General features: G+C 44.0%; 2 protein-coding genes across 4 annotated transcripts; one reads left to right on the top strand and one right to left on the bottom strand.

Moving 5' to 3' along the window:
• Positions 1 to 330: 330 nt before the first annotated feature.
• On the bottom strand, positions 331 to 1,934 carry ROMO1 (reactive oxygen species modulator 1). 2 transcript variants are annotated; one of them, XM_043885060.1, is made up of 3 exons: positions 1,801 to 1,934; positions 1,481 to 1,709; positions 331 to 528 (listed from the first exon to the last, which is right to left on the bottom strand). In XM_043885060.1, exons 2-3 carry the CDS (start codon positions 1,609 to 1,611, stop codon positions 420 to 422), a joined length of 240 nt encoding a protein of 79 aa, XP_043740995.1. In that variant the 5' UTR covers positions 1,612 to 1,709; positions 1,801 to 1,934; the 3' UTR covers positions 331 to 419. The 2 variants fall into 2 exon arrangements, with proteins under 2 accessions (XP_043740995.1, XP_043740994.1); XM_043885059.1 differs by having other exon boundaries at positions 1,481 to 1,611.
• On the top strand, positions 1,929 to 20,048 carry NFS1 (NFS1 cysteine desulfurase). 2 transcript variants are annotated; one of them, XM_043885057.1, is made up of 13 exons: positions 1,929 to 2,059; positions 2,699 to 2,808; positions 3,498 to 3,614; positions 4,301 to 4,384; positions 8,207 to 8,359; positions 11,633 to 11,726; positions 13,034 to 13,168; positions 14,733 to 14,890; positions 15,491 to 15,596; positions 15,676 to 15,757; positions 16,412 to 16,495; positions 17,096 to 17,185; positions 19,311 to 20,048. In XM_043885057.1, the coding sequence occupies exons 1-13, from the start codon at positions 1,963 to 1,965 to the stop codon at positions 19,372 to 19,374; spliced, it is 1,374 nt and encodes a 457-aa protein (XP_043740992.1). In that variant the 5' UTR covers positions 1,929 to 1,962; the 3' UTR covers positions 19,375 to 20,048. The 2 variants fall into 2 exon arrangements, with proteins under 2 accessions (XP_043740992.1, XP_043740993.1); XM_043885058.1 differs by lacking the exon at positions 16,412 to 16,495.

The raw sequence follows: 20,048 nt of genomic DNA, 5'->3' as shown, positions 1-20,048 counted from the left end.
CTGATCAAGTCATCTGAAAAACAATATTTGGGTATACAACGTAATAGCACTGGAAATACAGCTGGTTAATCTTGTAGTGTGACCTTGAGGAAATCGAGACTTAGCATTTTAAAGGTGAGAAACTAATAGCATCAACCTTCAAGGGCTAAATAATAAGGATTTACAAGAATCTATGAAAAGTCTTAATGCATGATAAATCATTACAAGTTTGGATTAACAGAACGCTCTTAACAAGACTTAACAAGAAACGAAATCTCAGCCCACCTCCGAAGATCTTTAAGCAAGCTGGGTAATAGGCTGTGAGAGGAAAAAATGCTTCTAAACAGAAACTCTGAATACTCAAAGACTTGCTTTATTATAGTACACATGGGATGGAACTGATGGGAGGGGGTGCATGTTGTGGGCAACCACTGCCCTGATTAGCATCGGATGCCCATCCCGATGGCCATGAATGTGCCAAAGGTGCCGCCGCTCTGCATCATGGTTTTTCCGATGCCGCCCATCAGCTCCCGACCCCGCATTCCGATCCTGAGGGAGGAGGAAACCAAGATGCGGCCACTTGGTAACAATACAGGGAAGAGTATTAACTGCCCCTTTCCAACTTATAATCAAGCACTGCTGAAGTCTGGCAGGACATTATCTCTTGCCACATGGAGTGAGTAATACTAAGGAGAAAGATCCATTAGGATCTCTAGGCAACGGACGGGTTTGTGGGAGGCAACAGAAGCAATATCAAGTACAGAAACAGGGAAATCATTTTTGGGTGCTGGTTTTGCCTTCAGGGTGTACATGATCCAATACAACGTTTTTTAGATGGTCTCCTAGTGTTAAAACAATGATTGGGGGGGGTCAGACCTGGGGTCAAGAACTAAGTGTAGTTTACAGGCTGTGTCGTGTATAATGAGGCTCTTAATATTCACAGCAGTGTTGTGATAACAGGGCATTCAGCACTGTGACTGACAGTAAACGCTCAGTAAACGATAATTTATCAGGAACAATAGCGTCTTTTATGTGTGAAAATTAGAGTGTAGAGTTTATCGGCTTAATTTCTACATCCTATTCCCAGTGCAGTAAAATTAATCAAGTTTGTTTCGCCATGCGCCTAACGGGAGTTAAAACAGAACAGCCATTTATTGAGCACTTAATATGTGCCAGGTTCTCTGTTTAGTGTGGTCTGAATTGAGCTTAGAATTCTACATGATGTAGAGGTTTACCGACCTCATTTCTACTTGAAACCCAGGCTCCAACTTGCCTAAGGTTACAGAATAAGGGTCAGAAAGCAGTCCGAATCAGAGCTCGTATTCTCAACCATTTAGATTATCATCAGTCCTCCCAGACTGAAGGTGATTAGGAAAACAGTCTCCTTCGTTCCAGGGCAGCGACAGAATTGCAAAGTAGTAGGCTCTATTCGGGCTGTAGGCAGAGAGCTGTGGGCTGGGAAAATAGGTAGTCTCTAGAGATCACCGCCAGCGCCCCTCACCTGAGACAGGAAAAGGTGCCGAAGAGCGCCCCCGCCGCCATGCCCACGGCGCAACCCATCACGAAGCCCATCTTCACGCGGTCGAAGCAGCTTGGCTGGGACTGTCCATAGGGACCCACGGCCACCGGCATCTGCGGGGTTCGAAGGTTAGGGAAGTGCGGGCCTAGCCGCCAGCCCGAGACTCCAGCAGGGGCCAGAGGAGGTGGGATAGGGAGCCGGCCCAGGGGTTCTGGGAAATCCGAGAAAGAAAATAAGGGTGTAGCCCGACTCCATCACCCTCTGTGCGTTCGAGTCCCCGCGCCACGGTGCCCCCACCTCACCTCGCTCGTGGCTTCGGTCGCTCAGATCTACGTCTTACACGGAACGCGAGCTGGAGCGCACTCGAGATCCGAGGAAGTGCTTCCGGGGCGCGGAGTAGCACTTCCGGGATCCTGTAGCTGAGGACTGTAGCCACTTCGGGCGGGGGGTCTGCCACCGGGACCATGCTGCTGCGAACCGCTTGGAGGCGGGTGGCCACGGCAGCGCCTGCGGCTCCGGGGCCGAGGGCCAAGGCGCCCACTCGGGGGCTGCGCCTGCGCGGTACGCTCGGGGGCCTGCTCACTGCCACCTCCCTGGAGGCGCGGAACTTTCTCCTGGGCTAGGCGACTTACCTGCATATTCAGGAGCCTCCCTCTTCCGCTACTCAGACCCTCTGACCCTTCCTCTTGACTGCTCCCCTCAGATTTTCTCTTACCGGCGCTCTGAACCGTTGACTTCGCCGCAACCCCCGCTCCCGCACTTCACATCCAGCCCCGCAGGCCCTCAGAGCCCTAAAATTCGGCCATCGGATTTCTCCTGACCCAATTGTAGAGATTCTAGTGGTCCAGCCAGTAACCTTTGAAGGAAATCTTTTTGTTTGTTTGTTTTGAAGGAGATCTTACCTACCGTCTCCACGTTCCTTCTCAGGGGCTTTGCCCTTTCGGAGATTTCCGCACTCCAACGACGCAATTTGAATGTTGTCCCAGCACCCTACCTTAAGAACCCTGTCTCTCTCCCTTACCTCTTTTTTACAGTTTGCTTGACTTTTTTGATGTTCTGTTTCCTTTTGCGTTGAGATTCGCTCAGAATCTCTTAAACTTATGTTATCTCCGTCCAGCCTTTCCTTTCTGTTGTCTGGGTTGCCCGGTGTGCAGAGTTGCATCCTCCCTCACCTGGCCCTTCCGTTCCATTTTTTGTCAGGTATAGACCTTACTCCCCAGTCTGCTGTTCCCTCTGATGCAGCCACTGCTCTGGAGGCGGAGCCAGTGCTGCGACCTCTGTACATGGATGTGCAAGCTACAACTCCTCTGGTAAGGATGGAGGGGCAGCTTTCCCTGAGCTGTTTAGTGGAGTTATAGTGTAGAAGTGGCAATGCACAGAAATGGCTGAATCCCTGCAGAAGTGAGAGCCATTGAGAAGTGTGTGCTGGGAGAGCAATGACCCAGGAGACTGGAGGCTTACGTTGTAGTTCACCAGAAGTGTCTTTATTGCTTACTAGCTATTGATCTTGGTCAAATCACTTCATTGCTGGCACTCTCCTAGTAGTTAAAAGCATAGACTCTGGAATTACCAGACCACTGCTTACTGTATGCATTTGGGCAAGAATTAAATAGGTTAAAAGATATAAAGCAGCCCTTAAAATAGTGCCTGGCGCATGATGAGCTCTGGAATATTAATGCACGTTTTCCTCAACATCCTCTCCTAGATATCACATTGCTTGGCAGTGAAAACACCTACAGACACAACTGTAAGGAAAAAGTAGTGTTTGTAGATTATCTGACGAGATGGTAGAATAATCTGATTTAAGCGGATTGGGAGGAGAGTGTATTAAGCTAACATTTGGTTAGCACCTGGGGGGATGGAAGAATGTTTGAGGCCTAATCTAGGCAGGGTCTGAAGGATTGGGGGTCTGTTGAGGCAGGTTGGTTACGTCAGGGGATGGAGTGCGGTCCGAGTTAACTGTGGGCTCAAGGAGAATGATCTGTTCTGTTTTGTCCAGGACCCTCGGGTGCTTGATGCCATGCTCCCTTACCTGGTCAACTACTATGGAAACCCACACTCCCGGACACATGCGTATGGCTGGGAGAGTGAGGCTGCCATGGAATGTGCTCGCCAGGTTAGTACAGAGGACTCTAGGAAGTTCTGATGTCAGAGGTTTCAGTGACCTGTGGGTGGCATTTTTTTTTTTTTTTGCTGTGGGTGAAGGTGGAAATGGTTTGGGACTCTCTCCGCAAGAGATTCAAAGAACATGCCTTTGGAGTCCCTCTGAAGGCATTCAATTTGTTTCCACATTTCCTGGCTAACTGACCTTTGTTATCTCATTATCTGACTTCTCGAAGCTTTAGTTTCCTCATGTTGAAGATGGAGGTTGAGGGGAGTCCAGTGGTTAGAATTCCAGGCTTTTGCTCCTGGGGGTCTGGATTTGATCCCTGTTTGGGGAACTAAGATCCAGCAAGCTGGGTGGCATGTCCAGAAGAAAATGGAGATTATAGTAGTTCCTACTCCTTAAGGTTTTGGGGTGGATTAAATCAGACAATACTAGTGATATGTTTGTTGACATGATGCCTGTGCGCTCAGTAAATGCTTTTTCAAAAACACCAAAGTTGTTATTAATTGGATCTGGGATGTAGTTGAATATATCCCTTTGTCTGATCCTAGTGGGTACAGAACTGCTTCTTGAGCAGTTGACAGATTGCAGTGGAGCTCTTCTTGCTCCAGACCGCTGTCTTAGTTGTCACCACAGCCCCATTCTTGCTGAGGAAACTGATGCTCCTTATTTCTGCTTCTCGTCTTGACTTGCAGCAAGTAGCATCTCTGATTGGGGCTGATCCTCGTGAGATCATTTTCACTAGTGGTGCTACTGAATCCAACAACATAGCAATTAAGGTAAGAGAACCAGAGGGCATATCTGGGCTTTCCTGACCTGGGAGATGGTTTCCTGCCATCAGTTAGGCTCATGGGTCTTTCCCAGCCACCCACTTTCATCATATCATGAAAAAAGACACAGACACACCACGCTCTTTCTAATTTGTGGCTACCTTCAGCCCTGTGTAGTTGACTCTATCTAAAGTTTGCTCCTGGTGAACTGAATTCAGTCATGTAGTTGGATAGGAAAGGAGGTGACTCTTGGGTCATCAACCATGTGGTGTTTTGGATGACAGCTACTTCAGAGGATAAATAATGGTGACTCAATCCTTTTCCCCATCCTTTAGATCTAGTCACAATGAAATCCAGAATATACTCATGACTGAATAGATTTCTCTGCTTCTTGTTACCAAGTTCACCCTTATATCTATGATTTCAGGGCTGCCTTTTTCTCAGCCTTCCTTTTCTCTCCTGTGAGATCTGTTTGCAGCAAGTTCCTCCTATTTCTTTAGATGTCCCTGTTTTTAAGTCCTGGTTGCTATGGTGCTGTCTGCAGACATTTACTTAATCACCCGTTCTGAGGTTAGTTACTCTGTCCTTGGAACATCTTTGGTGCTAACGAAAGTAAAATTCCACTCTCAGTAATCATGTTAGTGTTTCACAGAACATAGTCATGCCTGACTGGGGCCTGGTTGCCAGGGTCACTTGTGTAAATACCAAGGCTCTGATAAATTGTGGGCTGCTGTAGGTTCAGTGCTGGCTCTATCCCCTCTCATCATAGTCTTTCACCTGTGTTGCCAGTATTGTTTTTTCTGACCTTGGACTCAGTGTAGGAGGCCCAGGCCTGGGCCAGGTTCCAGAGTCATCAGCACTCGCCGGATCCTGTTAACAGGAAAGTGTCCTTCCTTGGGACTGCAGAGACTGCAGAGCCCTGCGTGTGGTCTCTTCAAAGATGCGGATGGTTTCTGGAATGGGGAGTGTTTTCAAAACTTTGAAAATATTTGCTTTGAAAGTTTCCGCAGATTCCCAGACCTCAAGGTCAAGGAGTGGTTGTGACCGTTTTCCTCTTAGACAACTGGATGGGTAGAGTAAATATCTGTCTGCTGGTAGAGGATTCAACACTCTGGGTAACTAAAATAGGAGGAAGGGGAGGGAACTTTTACATGTTTTCATTTGTATGTTCCTTGTCCCCAAGAACATTTTTATGTAGTTATAATTTTGGCCTAATTAGTTTCATATTCTGCTTTTAGCATAGTCCCCTGGGAGGGGTGGGGTTGCACATTTTATTTAATTTTTTTAAGGAATTCATGCATATGCAGTGAAAATTTTTTTTAACCCTATGGAAAGGTTTATTTGTTAATTTTTTTTAGAGTACAGTTGCTTTACAATATTGTGTTAGTTTATATTGTACAGGGAACAGAGAAGTGAATCAGCTGTAAGTACACATATATCCCCTCTTTTTTGGATTTCCTTCCCATTAGGTGACCACGGAGTACTCAGTAGAGTTCCCTGAGCTATACAGTAGGTTCTCATTATATGGAAAGGTTTAAACTCAAGTGTAGATCTTCCATTTCCTCCTCCCCTACTAAACAGACCTCAAGTCTGTTTAGTATTGTTCCAGAAAACAAATTGTACAAACACATGCATTTGCTTTTAATAGTTTCACATATTGTAGCATCCACATTTATTTTTCCATAGCCATTAATAACATATGCTATATTTTTCCATTTCAAACTCCATAATTTTTAATATACCTACATTCTTTTTCATGGAGTTGTATTGTTACAGTTTACTATTTATTCCTCTATTGTTGGATGTGTTTAATCTCTCCATTTGTTTAAGGATTGTGAATACAGTGAAAGCATATTTTGTCTCTATAACGTCATCTATGCTTTGAAATATTTCCCTAGAGTAAATACCCAAAAGAGGAGTCACAGAAAAGAGTGTGAATACTGCTTTTTAAAAAAAATTATTTACTTTTTAATTGAAGAATAGTTGCTTTGCAGAATTTTGTTAATACAGCTTTTAAGACATCTTTATAAAAATTCTCTGAAGAGTTTGTAGTGTTAAGTACTGCCATCAGCAAGGAATGAGTGTATGAGTTTCACTTCTACACTGCCAGCTTTGGGTATCAGTATCACCATATTTGTATGTTTTGTTGTTTACATAGAAATAAAACATATGTACCCTACCATGTGTAAAATAGATAGCTAGTTGGAAGCTGCTATTATAGCAGAAGGAGCTCAGCTCTGTGCTCTGTGATGACCTAGGGGGTGTAGGGGGTGCGTTGGGGGTGGAGTGGGAGGGCGGCTCTAGAGAGAGGGAATATATGTATGTTGTTGTTTAGTCTCTAAATCGTGTCTGACTCTATGCAACCCCATGGACTGTAGTCTGCCAGACTCCTCTGTCCATGGGATTTTCCAGGCAAGATACTGGAGTGGGTTGCCATTTCCTTCTACAGGGGATCTTCTTGACCCAGGGATCAAACCCACTTCTCTTACATTGGCAGGCGGGTTCTTTATCACCGAGCCACCAATTCCCTGCTGATTCATTTGTGGTACAGCAGAAACTATTACTAATACAACATTGTAAAACAGTTATCCTCCAATTAAAAAAAAAAGAAGTAAATGCGAAACACTTTTCCTGGGATACAAGGATAGGAATGTTTTCCATTTTCCATCTATGATATAATAAAAAATATATTTGGTCTTTGTTCTCTGTTCCTAGTACAGAGGTTCAAAAACCTTTGTAGTTTCCTGAATACTAGGAATGTCTTTGTTATTCATAATAAGCCCCCTTGGACCATAATGTATTTCTGGTGATGAAGTGACCCTTGGTGGGCCCTTAGATACTTTTAAGATGCAGGCTGGTCACTCCAGAAGGACCAAGAATGTGATTAGAGGGTTGTAACTTTGATCTGGAGAGGAAAGGGGGTTGGAGATTGAGTCTAGTCATATGGCCAGTGATTTAATCAGTCATGCCTGTGTTATGAAACCCCTGTAAAAACTGGAAAACAAGGGGGAATTCCCTGGTGGTCCAGTGGCTGGGACTCTGTGCTCCCAATGCAGGGGGCCCGAGTTTGATCCCTGATCAGCGAACTAGGTCCCACATGCCACAACTAAGACCCAGTACAGCCAAATAAATAAATAAAAATAAATATTAAAAAACAAAACAAAACTGGAAAACAAGAGTCAAAGGAGCTTCCAGGTTAGCTAACACATGGATGTGCTGGAAGGTGGCATGCTTGATGCTCTGTGCCCTTCCCTGTCTCAGACCTCATCCTGTGCGTCTCTTCCATTTGGCCATTCATGGGTTTTATCTTCTGTGATAAAGCTATGATAGTAAATGTAGTGTTTTCAGTGAATTCTGTGAATCATAGGGGATTACTGAATCTTAGGGGGCTATGCATCACCAACTCAATTGACATGAGTTTGAACAAACTCCGTGAGATAGCGAAGGACAGGAAAGCCTGGAGTTTTGCAGTCCATGGTGTCACAAAGAGTCAGACTTGACTTAGTGATTAAACAACAACAAGGGGGCTGTGGTAAGTCTTTTATTTGTAGCCATCTGGGGAAATATGGATGGGGGGCTTGTGACAGTTAGGCCTCATAGCTGGCATCTGAAGTGGAGGCAGTCCTGTGACACTGAGGCACTTAACCTGAGGGATTTTCACTATTTGGGATAGTTAGTGTCAGAATTAAGTTAAATTGTAAGACACACAGTTGTCAGAGAATTGATGTTGGACCATACCGCCCTTATCCAGTTACTCCTTGCAAGTAGGTTGGAAGTCACTGCTGTCTCTCTCAGTATATTCTTCTTTTTTCCACCATCACCAACTTCTAGGGAGTGGCCAGGTTCTATAGGTCCCGGAAAAAGCACTTGATCACCACGCAGACAGAACACAAATGTGTCTTGGACTCCTGCCGTTCACTGGAAGCTGAGGGCTTTAAAGTCACCTACCTTCCAGTGAAGAAGAGTGGGATCATTGACCTGAAGGTAAGAGGGACATGATAGGGGGAGCCTGGCTTCAACAGATGAAACTGTCTCTTTAGCCTCAGCTGGAGTTTGAAAGACTAGATCTAACGGTGAAGGAGGGCTTTAGAGAAATAGGTCTCTCAGTGGGACCCAGAGTATGTTCCCCTTGAGTGTGCACCATCTTCCTTTTGTCTGGAGGATTTGTTTCTCAGCTTAGTTGGTGCTTCCTGGTCTATTTGAGAGCCACTGACCATGTATGCAGGATGCCAGAGACTCACACTCACCACAGGAAAGCTCTGGCCTCCTCCACCCTTCACTGATGCTTCTCATCCTTCAAAAGGGTAGGTGTAGTTTTGTGAAGAATATTTCCCTTTGGGACCTACATGTATATTTTTAAATTTTATTTACTGATTTATTAATTTTTGGTTGTGCTGGGTCTTTGTTGCCTTGTGTGTGTTCTCTGTAGTTGCGGTGCACAGGCTTCTCATTGTGGTGGCTTCTCTTGTTGTGGACTATGGGCTCTAGGTGCATGGACTCAGTAGTTGCAGTACATGGGCTCAGTAGCTGCGGCTCAGAGGCTCTAGAATGTGGGCTTAGAAGTTGTGATGCACAGCTTAGTTGCTCTGCAGCACGTGGGATCTTCCCGGACCAGGGATTGAATCCTTATCCCCTGCATTGGCGGGCAGATTCATATCCACTGTGCCACCAGGGAAGTCTGATTCACAATTTTCGAAAGGTATATTCCACTTATAGTTATTATAAAATATTGGCTATATTCCCTGTGTTGTACGATATATCCTTATAACTTATTTTATACAGTTTTTGCTTATTTTTTATACAGTTTTTTTATACATTTAACATTTTTATGTGTACATAAAATGTGTATACATTTACGTAAATGTGTGTACATTTAACATTTTTTATACAGTTTTTGCTTTTTTTTTTTTCTTTTTCGAGTTTTTGCTTATTTTTATTTTATTATTTTAAAATTTTTGGCTGCACCCCGTAGTACGTAGGATCTTAGTTCCCCGACCAGGGATCAAACCCACACCCCCTGCATTGGAATTTTTTAACCACTGGACTGCCTGGATAGTCCCTTTTTATTTTTATTCCAACAGGTTTTTTTTTTTTTTTTTTTTGGCTGCACCTTGAGGTATGTAGGTTCTCAGTTCCCTGATCAGGGGTCGAGCCACTCCCTTTATTTTTTTTAATGGCTTTTTACTTCTTTGCTCTGTTGTATGCCTATGCCTATTTTTTCCACTAGGCTTAGCTTCTTGAACTTGAGGAGTGCATGTTTTCTATATCATCATTTCTCGTAATACTTAACGTAATGTCTTTCTTTCACTCTGTACTATTTATTGTGTTATAGTTCCAGGCACTGGGGATAAAGGGATGAACAAGACAAGCCTAGTCTGTGCCTTCAAGGAGCTTATATTCTAGTGAAAGGACAGTTAACATGTAAACAAATGTATAAATAATTATGAATTGGGATATATACTATAAAGAAAGTAAAGAAGAAGCTGAGAGAAATGAAACGTTGAGAACCTCCATTAGACCAGTGTCAGGGAAAGCATCATAGATATTGGGAGGTTGATTACTAGTTTCTTTAGGATAAATGTTTTCGTCAGATGTGGTCCCTATGTCAGTGTTAATAGTAGCCTTGTTTTTTACTACTTGCTAAGTCGTTTCAGCCATGTCCAACTCTGTGCGACCCCCATAGACGGCAGCCCATCAGGCTCCCCCGTCCCTGGGATTCTCCAGGCAAGAACACTGGAGTGGGTTGCCATTTCCTTCTCCAATACGTGAAAGTGAAAAGTGAAAGTGAAGTCGTGGAGTCGTGTCCGACTCCTAGTGACCCCATGGACTGCAGCCCACCAGGCTCCTCTGTCCATGGGATTTTCCAGGCAAGAGTACTGGAGTGGGGTGCCATTGCCTTCTGTGTTTTTACTACTTATTTTGTTCTTTGCCACTTACTCTGACAACCTTATGTAGGAAAGGCTCCCCCTCTTTTTTTTTTAAGTTTTTAATTTTCAAATTGTAGATTCTCATGTAGTTGTCAGAAGTAATACAGAGAGATCTCATGTATCCTTTATTCATATCCCTTAATGATAACATCTAGAAAAAGTACAGTATAATATTACAACCAGGATATTGATGTTGATACAATCTCCTGGTCTTGTTCTGATTTCCCCGGTTTTACTTGTACTCACTGTGTGTGTGTGTTTAGTTCTATGCATTCTAGTTTCATCACATGTGTAGGTTTATGTAATCACCACAGTGATGCTTTATTGTGTTTTGTTTTGTTTTTTTTGTCTAAATATGTATTTAGTTTTGGCTGCGCTGGGTCTTCATTGCTGCTTGCAGGCTTTCTCTAGTGGTGAGCAGGGGCTACTTTAGTTGTGTTACATAGTCGTCTCGTTGCAGTGGCTTCTCTTGTTGCAGAGCACAGACTCTGTGGTGTGCAGGCTTCAGTAGTTGAGACATGTGGGCTCAGTATTTGCGGCTCAAGGACTCCAGAGAACAGACTCAGTAGTTGTGGGGCGTGGGTTAGTTGCTTCATGGCCTGTGTGATCCTCCTGGACCAGGGATTGAACCAGCGTCCCCTGCGTTGCCAGGTGGATTCTTAACCACTGGACTACCAGGGAAGTCCCATGGTATTCTTTTAAAACCACTCATTTGATCACCATTTCTTTAATTTTGTCATTTCAGTAATGTTATGTAAGTGAAATATTAGTAATATAGTATGTACTCTTTTGGGATTGGCTGTTTTCACTTAGCGTAAGTCTTAGGCGAATCATTTAAGTTGTTGGCTGTCTCAGTAGTCTGTTCCTTTTGTTGCCAAGCAGTATTCCACATAATGGAAGTACCACAGATTCTTTAACCATTTACCTATTGAAGGACCTCTGGGTGGTTTTTAGATTTTGGCTATTAAGAATAAAGCAATCATGATCATTTATAGGTTTCCTATGTGAATTTAAGTTTACATTTCCCTGAGTTACTGCCCAAGAGTGCAGTTACTGGGTCATACGGTAATTTCATGTTCAGTTTTAGAAGAAACCAAAGCTGCCAGACTATTTTCCAGTGTGGTTGTACCATTTTATATTCCCGTCAATAGTGTATGAGTGATTCAGTTTCTTTGCATCCTAGCCAGCATTTTGTCATTGCTATTTTAATTTTACCCACTCTTGTAGGTGTGTAGTGAAAGGCCCCTTTTCACAACTAAGCTTGCTTACATTCTGAGTTAGAGAGGACTCTGTTCGTAGTATTTGGTCTCTTTACTCCTGATATTCTTAGGAACTAGAGGCTGCCATCCAGCCAGATACCAGCCTGGTCTCAGTCATGACTGTGAACAATGAGATTGGAGTGAAGCAGCCCATTAAGGAAATAGGTAAGTACCATGGGTGGACCCTGACGCTTGCCCACCACTGGGATCCATCTGAGGAGCAGGACTGGACTAGGAGCTGAAACACGATATAGAATGCAGTAAGGAAGCCAAGGGAAAGAGGGCTTCAGTTCCTTGTTCAAGACATATTGTAAATGGCACAACTAGTATTTGAACCCAGGTCTAGTACCACTTGAGCTTCCCAGATGGTGCAGTGGTAAAGAATTTGCCTGCCAGTGCAAGAGACACAAGAGCCTTGGGATCGATCTCTGGATTGAGAAGATCCCCTGGAGGAAGAAATGGCAACTCATTCCAATATTCTTGCCAGAAAAATCCCATGGACAGAGATGCTTGTGGGCTGCAGTTCATGTGGTCATAAAAGAGTTGGACATGACTGAGCACACATGCATTGCACTACACTAGTATCCTTTTCATTTTACTGCAGTTGGTGCAGAAAGCAAAACGAAAAACCTCCACCTTTTTTTCTCTTCCTCTTTTACCTTTTTCGTTTTAGAACGTCTGTTTACTGTGCTCATTTGGAGCCAGAGACACGTACCCTGTAACTTCTTAGGTACATTAGCAACTAGATCTATTAATTTTTGCTTCTTTTAAATCAATACGGATCTAAAAGTTAATCTGATATATTGAAAGACCAGTGTTAATGAGGTAGGAAGAGTCTTATGAATCAGAATGTCGGGTGTGTTTTGATTTGATGCTTTGTGCTTTTTTTTTTGACCACTATAACTTTATTTTATTATTTATATAAGTTGGACTATAATCGCTTTACAATGTTGTATTCGTTTCTGCTGTACAATGAAGTGAATCAGTTGTATGTATACATATGATCCCCTCTTTCTTGGGCCTCCCTCCCACGCCCCTCCCCCCCAACCATCCCACCCATCTAGGTCATCACAGAGCACCAAGCTGAGCTTCTTGTACTTTACATTGGTTCCCACTAGCCATCTGTTTTACACATGGTAGTGTATATGTGTCCATCCTAACCTCTCAATTAATGCACATTGTGTGGAATCTAGGAAAATGGTACAGGGGAACCTATTTCCAGGCTAGGAGTAGAGATGCCGGCATAGAGAATGGATGTGTGCACTTGCCCTTATTTATTCTAGTCAAGGACACTAGAGCTGAGAATGAGAGAGAGACAGAGAAAGAGAGATATATATGGAGAGAAGTGATTTACTATGTGGCTAGGGCCAATACCAGATGTAATTTTGCCTCAGAACTCATATATTATAGGACCACTGCCAGGTTACTTCCTAACATTGTGCTCTGGTTCTTCCTCTCTCTTGTTTTCTCAGGGCAGATTTGCAGTTCCAGAAAGGTGTATTTCCATACCGATGCAGCCCAGGCTGTTGGAAAAATCCCACTTGACGTCAATGACATGAAAATTGATCTCATGAGCATCAGTGGTCACAAAATCTATGGTCCCAAAGGTACTAGCCCCTCCTAGATTTCCTTCTCTCTGCACCACCCAACAAACCCTTTGACAGGTGTTCCTGGGACTCATTTGGGACTGTCATTGCTCTTAGAGGAAGAGTGCTCTGCAGAATGCAGGTGTCATTTAATAATAGCCAGGAACACTTGCCTGTTTGCAAATTCTAGCATTTAACTATAAGCAGACCATCCTTCACTGATCTCTTTAGAAAATCCTTTCATGTAGATGTTAATTTGGTTGAGGAACAAAGTTTTCATATCAAATTAGCTTGATAAGTCTAGTTATCTTGTCTACTCAACTATGATTTGCAGATCATTATTCTTTTTTTTTTTTTTTTTGACTGTGTGGCATGTGGGATTATAGTTCCCTGACCAGGGATTGAACCCATGGCCCCTGAAGTGGAAGCCTGGAGTCCTAACCACGGAACCGCCTGGGAAGTCTCAGATCAATATTCTTTGAGTCCTTTATTCCCTCATGTTTTGCTTTAGCCTTAGGGGAAGATTATATGGGCTTTTATGTGTTTTGGTGTTTGTCCCTAGCTTTATTAGTCTTTGCTCCTGTTAATCTCTCAAGGATACTTGTCTGTGTCCTGTGGTCCTATTGGCCTAGGAATATTTTCCAGCTGGAATTCTGCCTTTGCACGCCAGCCTTTGGGAAGAGACTGTTGTCCTCTGTTTTACGGAGTTAGCCATCCAAAATGAACAACTCTTCCTCTCTTTCTTGGGTGAGGGCCTGTGGTGGTTGGTTATGCCGGTATACTTTCTGTGTCTGCAGGGTGTGTCTTCCAGATGGACACCCTGTGGGAAAAGGTGTGATAATTCCTGAAAGTATATAAGATGGCTTCTAAAGCAGCAGTCCCCAACCTTTTTGGCATCAGGGACCAGTGTCATGGAAGACAATTTTTCCATGGACCAGGGATGTGGGTAGGATGCTTTCAGGATCCAAGTGCATTACATTTAATCTGCACTTTGTTTCTGTTATTATTACATCAGTTCCACCTCAGATCATCAGACATTAGATCCTGAAGGATGTGCTTCGAGAGGTTGTAAAGAGTGTGTTTTTAAGTTAATTGTTTTTAAAAGCCCAACAGTCATCCTTTCTTTAACTAAAATTGGCTTATTGGCTTTTATTGTAGATAAATCTGTTTTGATAAAACTAATTAACTCATATTGAGCAGAAGCTCTGTTCAGCACTTAAATGTATGCAGGTATCCCTCACTATCCAAACTCTTGCTTTTTGAACTCAGAAGCTAATGACATGGTAGTCTTTACTCTCCAGATGTAGTGTCTGAGCCCTTACTCTCTGAACTTGGGAACTGCAGAGATTCAGATAGTGTCAGATACTTGAATATGATTTTATTTTAATGGGGAAATGGAATATGTCTTAATAAAAGAAGTTTGGTACATCCTGCATTAGTCTCCCCCCGCCCCAACATTTTTTATTTTGAAAATTTGGGAACTTACAGAAAGGTTGAAAGAATTTTTTGACCCCTTTGGAAAGTGATATTTTGTTTCATCTGCCTTTTCCTTTTTCTCTTTTTTGTAACAAACTTTGTTTCCCAGGGGTTGGTGCCATCTACATTCGCCGGCGGCCCCGTGTGCGTGTGGAGGCCCTGCAGAGTGGAGGGGGGCAGGAGCGGGGTATGCGGTCTGGGACAGTCCCCACACCCCTGGTGGTGGGGCTGGGGGCTGCGTGTGAGGTGGCACAGCAAGAGATGGAGGTATGGGGAGAGCAGTTCCCTCCTACAAATTCTTCCCCTGTGCTGGGTCTCCTGTTTAGCAGCTTCTTGGCATGACTGGGTCAGATCTTTGCCAGAAGAGGTGGTTTAAGAAAACCATCTCTCTCTGAGTGCTGCTGGCGTCCTGTTCTGAGGGAGGTGGTGGTGTTGTTTAGTCACTCAGTTGTGTCCGACTCTTTGCGATCCCTTGAACTGTAGCCCACCAGGTTCCTCTGTCCATGGGATTTTCCAGGCAGGCATATTGGAGTGGCTTGCCATTTCCTTCTCTAGGGGATCTTCCTGACCCAGGATCAAACCTGGGTTTCCTGCATTGTAGGTGGATTCTTTATCGCTGGGCCACCTGGGAAGCCCTGAGGGAGGTCTTATGGGCTCCAAATTCCAGGTCCTTTACTGGAACCATGTGTCCAGTTATTGAGCACCTGTGTGCTCAGTGCTGTGGATACAGTGGTCTCCATGAGTAACACAAGACCATAGGTAGTTAAATGCACAGTCACTTCTGGGCACAGAGTAGGGTTCCTCATCCTTTATGTCTCTGAGCTGTTAATGGTCACTATGCTTAGTGTTCCCTTGCCTGCTCCTCAGTATGACCACAGGCGAATCTCAAAGTTAGCTGAGCGACTGATACAGAAGATAATGAAGAGCCTTCCAGATGTGGTGATGAATGGGGACCCTGAGCACCATTACCCAGGTATGGTCGTGCCCATTCTGTCCCCGCCTGGAAGAGCCCGAGACTCTGAGCCTCCTCTCATAGTAATTCTCTCTTTCAGGCTGTATCAACCTCTCCTTTGCGTATGTGGAAGGGGAGAGTCTGTTGATGGCACTTAAGGATGTTGCCTTATCCTCAGGGAGGTGAGTTGGACTGGATAGGCAGGGTCTGTGGCAGGACCAGTTAGTCTGGCTTTAAGTGTCGGGTTAATAAGCTTCCCATTGTGGAGATGACAAGCACAGGAGCTTTTGGTTGAGAATAAAAGTCATTTTGTAAGCACCTATTTTTAGGCAGTTGAGCACAGGCAAAAGTTTGCCACCTTCGGAGGGCTTCCTATGGTAGAGTTTTGTGCCTTTTGTGGTCCCAGGAGATGCCTGTATCTGTTCTAATGTTATTCTGGTAGTTCTGTTATAGCCCTCTAGAATTCAAGGATGTTCCAGAAGATAACAAGTGTTTAGCTGCTGTCTAGGCTGCTACAGATGATGCATTTGGTTGTAGGGAAGTGATCCCATGGTTCTCTGCCACTTCTTGTTACACTTAGCTCATGTGGTATCACACTCTCTCATGCTTTGGCTGTGTACTTGCTCACGGAGGATATCCTCCACAGGGGCCAGAGGAGCTCAATCCACATACTAGAAGGTGCAGGCCACATCTGTCTCTTTAGCTCTGTCAGATGAGAATGTCTCTTTTGTTGTGATATGACTTCAGGGGCCTGGGGGTAGGAGCAAGACTGGGGGTTTGTGGCCGGAAGCAGATTGGATGCTGAACTGAGCAAGGCTCTGTGTCTTTCTCCTCAGTGCCTGCACCTCTGCATCCCTGGAGCCCTCTTATGTCCTTCGAGCAATTGGCACTGATGAGGATTTAGCACACTCTTCTATCAGGTTAGTCAACTGAACTGCAGCATTTATGAAAGGCGTGCCCTTTTGTATTATTCATCTCCTGTTAGAGTCTTCCTCAGTCTAGTTTTTTGTTTTTAAACAACAAAGTACCTATTTTTCATTTGGCTGCTCAGGGTCTCAGTTGTGGAATGCAGGATCTTAATTATGACATGTGGGATCTAGTTCCCTGACCAGGGATAGAGCCCAGGCCCCCTGCATTGGGAGTGCAAAGTCTTAGCTGCTGGACCAATCTAGGGAAGTACCCAATTTAGTTTTTCTTATCCCTTCTTCATTCTTCACAAGTTTCTCGAGCAGTGGTTCTCAGACTTCACTGACTGTCACCTGGGAAGTTTGTGAATGATGAAGAGGTCTGAGTGCTGCACTCAGAGATTCTGATTTGCTAGGTTTGGAGAAGTAGGAAACTTCTTCTTGGATGATTCTCAGGTGACCCACAGACCATGTCTGGAGAAACTCTGTCCTCCAGGGGAAGGACTGTGTTCCCTCCATGTCTTTTCTGGAGTAGAGCCTCATTGGGTATTTGCTGAATGAATTCACCCTGGTGCCACAGGTCTGATGTAGAGTTCCTCTCTGTGTCTTTCTCAGGTTTGGCATTGGCCGTTTTACTACAGAGGAGGAAGTGGACTACACAGTGGAGAAGTGCATTCACCATGTGAAGCGTCTTCGAGAAATGAGGTTTGCACTCTTGTTCCAGAGATTCTTCGGAAGAAACTGCAATGCTAGCTCCTTTCTTGTCCTCAAGCTGTGTATTTACCCTGCCAGAAACCAAAGTTTGAAAATCCTTGGATTTCAGGATTTAGAGGAAGTTCTAAGGCAGGAAAGTGGATTTTCTTGGCTACTTGTCAGAAAATGAAAAGGTGTCTTTAAAAACTAAAGAACCACATAAATTCAGATTTTTTTCATTATTTTATTTTATTAATTTATTTATTTGGCCTTGAGGCTTGCAGGATCTTAGTTCCCTGACCAGAATCGAACCTGTTCCCCCCCTTCAGTTGAAGCATGGAGTCCTAACCACTGGACCTCCAGGGAATTCCCCATCATTTTATTGATAATATTAATCGTTGTCTTGCAGCCGTATCAATACAGAATTCATGATTTGTAGACTAAGTTTAGGAAAACCCTCTTTAAGATAGGGATTCTTAATTTGGGTTCTATGGCTGAACTTCAGGATAACCCTGAAATTGTATGCTAAGTGTTTTACAGTTGTGCATTTTCTTTGGAAGAAAGTCCATAGTTTTCATCAGATACTCAAAAGGTTAAGAACTTTTACTCAGAGTTTTCTTTGTAAAAATGCTTACAAAGATCAAGAGATCCTTTACCAGCCAGCTGCTACTAGGGGTTCTCCTAATAGTCATAGAGCTCTATGTTCATGGGAACATAAAGGCCTTGGGAATTCTTCAGAACTCTGTTCTGGTTCAGTTTGACTTTCAAGATTTTCTTGTTCTAGTTGGCAAGAGTGAGGTAGTTCAGGTATATACTGCTTTCCTTTGTGAGCTCCCCAGCCATTTCTGGGCTCTGAATTTTCCTTCACAGAGTCTGGTTGTATTGCTTAAATATCTATAGCTTGCTTAGCTTTGTCAGGCTCAGGATTCCTCCTTGGCTTGGCCCTCTCATACTCTCTGGCACACTCAGGGGGCATTTCTACTGACTATGCTGCCAAGTAAGAAGTTCCTCATAACTGTGTGACTTCAGCATCTTCACCCTATTCCTTCTGATGCCTTGCAAACAATTTCAACTTTGTCCCGTTAGCCCTCAGCCAGAGTTTTTATTTTGTGAGCCTGCGATTTTTTTTTTTTTTTTTTTTTGAGCCTGCGATCTTAAGTCACCTTCCCTAAAGAGAAGGCTAACTTCAAAGAGTCTTGGAAAATGTCAAATAGAAAGGTGCTGGGGGACTTCCCTGACGGTCCAGTGGTTAAGACTCTGTGCTTCCACTGCAGGGGGCACAGATTTGGTACCTGGCCGGGAAATGAAGATCCCAGCATGCCATGTGGTACAGCCAAAAATAAAGTAAAAAAAAAAAAAAAGTGTGCTTGGAATGCATAGTGTAATGGAGAGAGATAAACCAAGAATAGAACGAAATTGGGTAGAATAAAGTTAACTGGAGAACTCCAAATCAAAATCTTATGGTAGTAACACACTGAAGTAATATCTGGTCTGGAAACATTATCTAAGGCATTCAAACTGAAGGGGAATCAGCTTAGCAGAGATCTCTCAGCAGCTGTTCTTGTATGAAATGGGATGCCCAAGTCTAAGACTCAGAAGATCCTTTTGAATTGGAGCTGGGGATGTTGGAAGTAGAGTCACCTCTGGGGAGATGAATCTTGTGGGAATTGGATAATGGTGATACATACCCAGGTGATTTAGGGCCAAGTTCTGTTTCTGAGAACTAGAGCAAAACCAAGAAGCAGGTGCTGAAAAGTCCATTTGTGTTGGTGGTTAGTAGAGAGGCCGAAACTTGCTGCTTACACTTGTTCCAAGGGTCTTGGTTCTCCCAAGGAAACTGTGTCCATAGCCTCATGAGTGGCTTGAGGGCTTCATGAATATAACCACACTTGACACTCTTGGAGTGGCCTCATTGAAGCTGAGCCTGGGTTACCTAGTTATTAATGTTGGCAGCTGGGGAGAGGCTAGAGCTGACAAGGACTTTCTCAGACATCTGAGAAAGACTTGATAACCTCTTGTTTTGGGGTTATCAGGGTAGGAAGCAGAGGAGAGACAAGAACAGATGGAGGCAAGTTAGGGCTCAGTGCTATCTGCTTCCTAAGTCTTCACTCATCCAAATACCTCTTCTCTTTGGCAGCCCTCTCTGGGAGATGGTACAGGATGGCATTGACCTCAAGAGCATCAAGTGGACCCAACACTAGAAGAGTGGGCCTCTAAGTTTGTGCTGGCCTGGCTCCTCCTGCCTCAACTCATGCACAGCGAGGCATTTCGTTACCCCCAGTGGCTGTTCCATGTTCAAACCAGAACTCGTGTAGCCCACTTGACTTCAGCATTGGCCTGCCTCTGAGACAGAAACATGAGAAAGCTGTCTTTCTCCGGCCTGAGCTCCTTTGGTGGGGAACATTCCCCATTTCTTTCCAGGAATTCTCTGGTCTTATAGTGAGTGGATGTTCTCATCCTGAACCAGGAGGGACATTTGCTATGAGTTGCTGCTGGACACATCTGTATCCTTGGTGGAGAGAGCCAGAGGAACTGTAAATACGCTCTTTGTTCAGGGACCCTGATGCTCTAGGTGGACATTTGAGTTGTTGCTCACCGCTGCTTCGAGAGACTGACTTCTTCAGATAGAAGCATAATCATCTATGACTTCATCTTTTGTGTTGCTCCAAAGGCTACCTCTTCATATCATCTATAGACTGAACTGCAAGTTTCTTAGAAGGCTTGTCTCCTCTGTGTTCTTGTCCTTCTTTTCTTTTGACCTAATGGAGCTAGAAATATCTGTATGACTGACTCTACCTAGTCTTGTAGTAATTTATGTTTCTTTTTAAAAAAATTGTTAATTTGCAGATTAGAGAAATAAAATCATCTTCCTGTA

Source organism: Cervus elaphus, chromosome 23 (genome assembly GCF_910594005.1).
Source record: "Cervus elaphus chromosome 23, mCerEla1.1, whole genome shotgun sequence".
Classification (NCBI taxonomy): Eukaryota; Metazoa; Chordata; class Mammalia; order Artiodactyla; family Cervidae; genus Cervus; species Cervus elaphus.
This window is presented reverse-complemented; position numbering and strand designations above follow the sequence as displayed.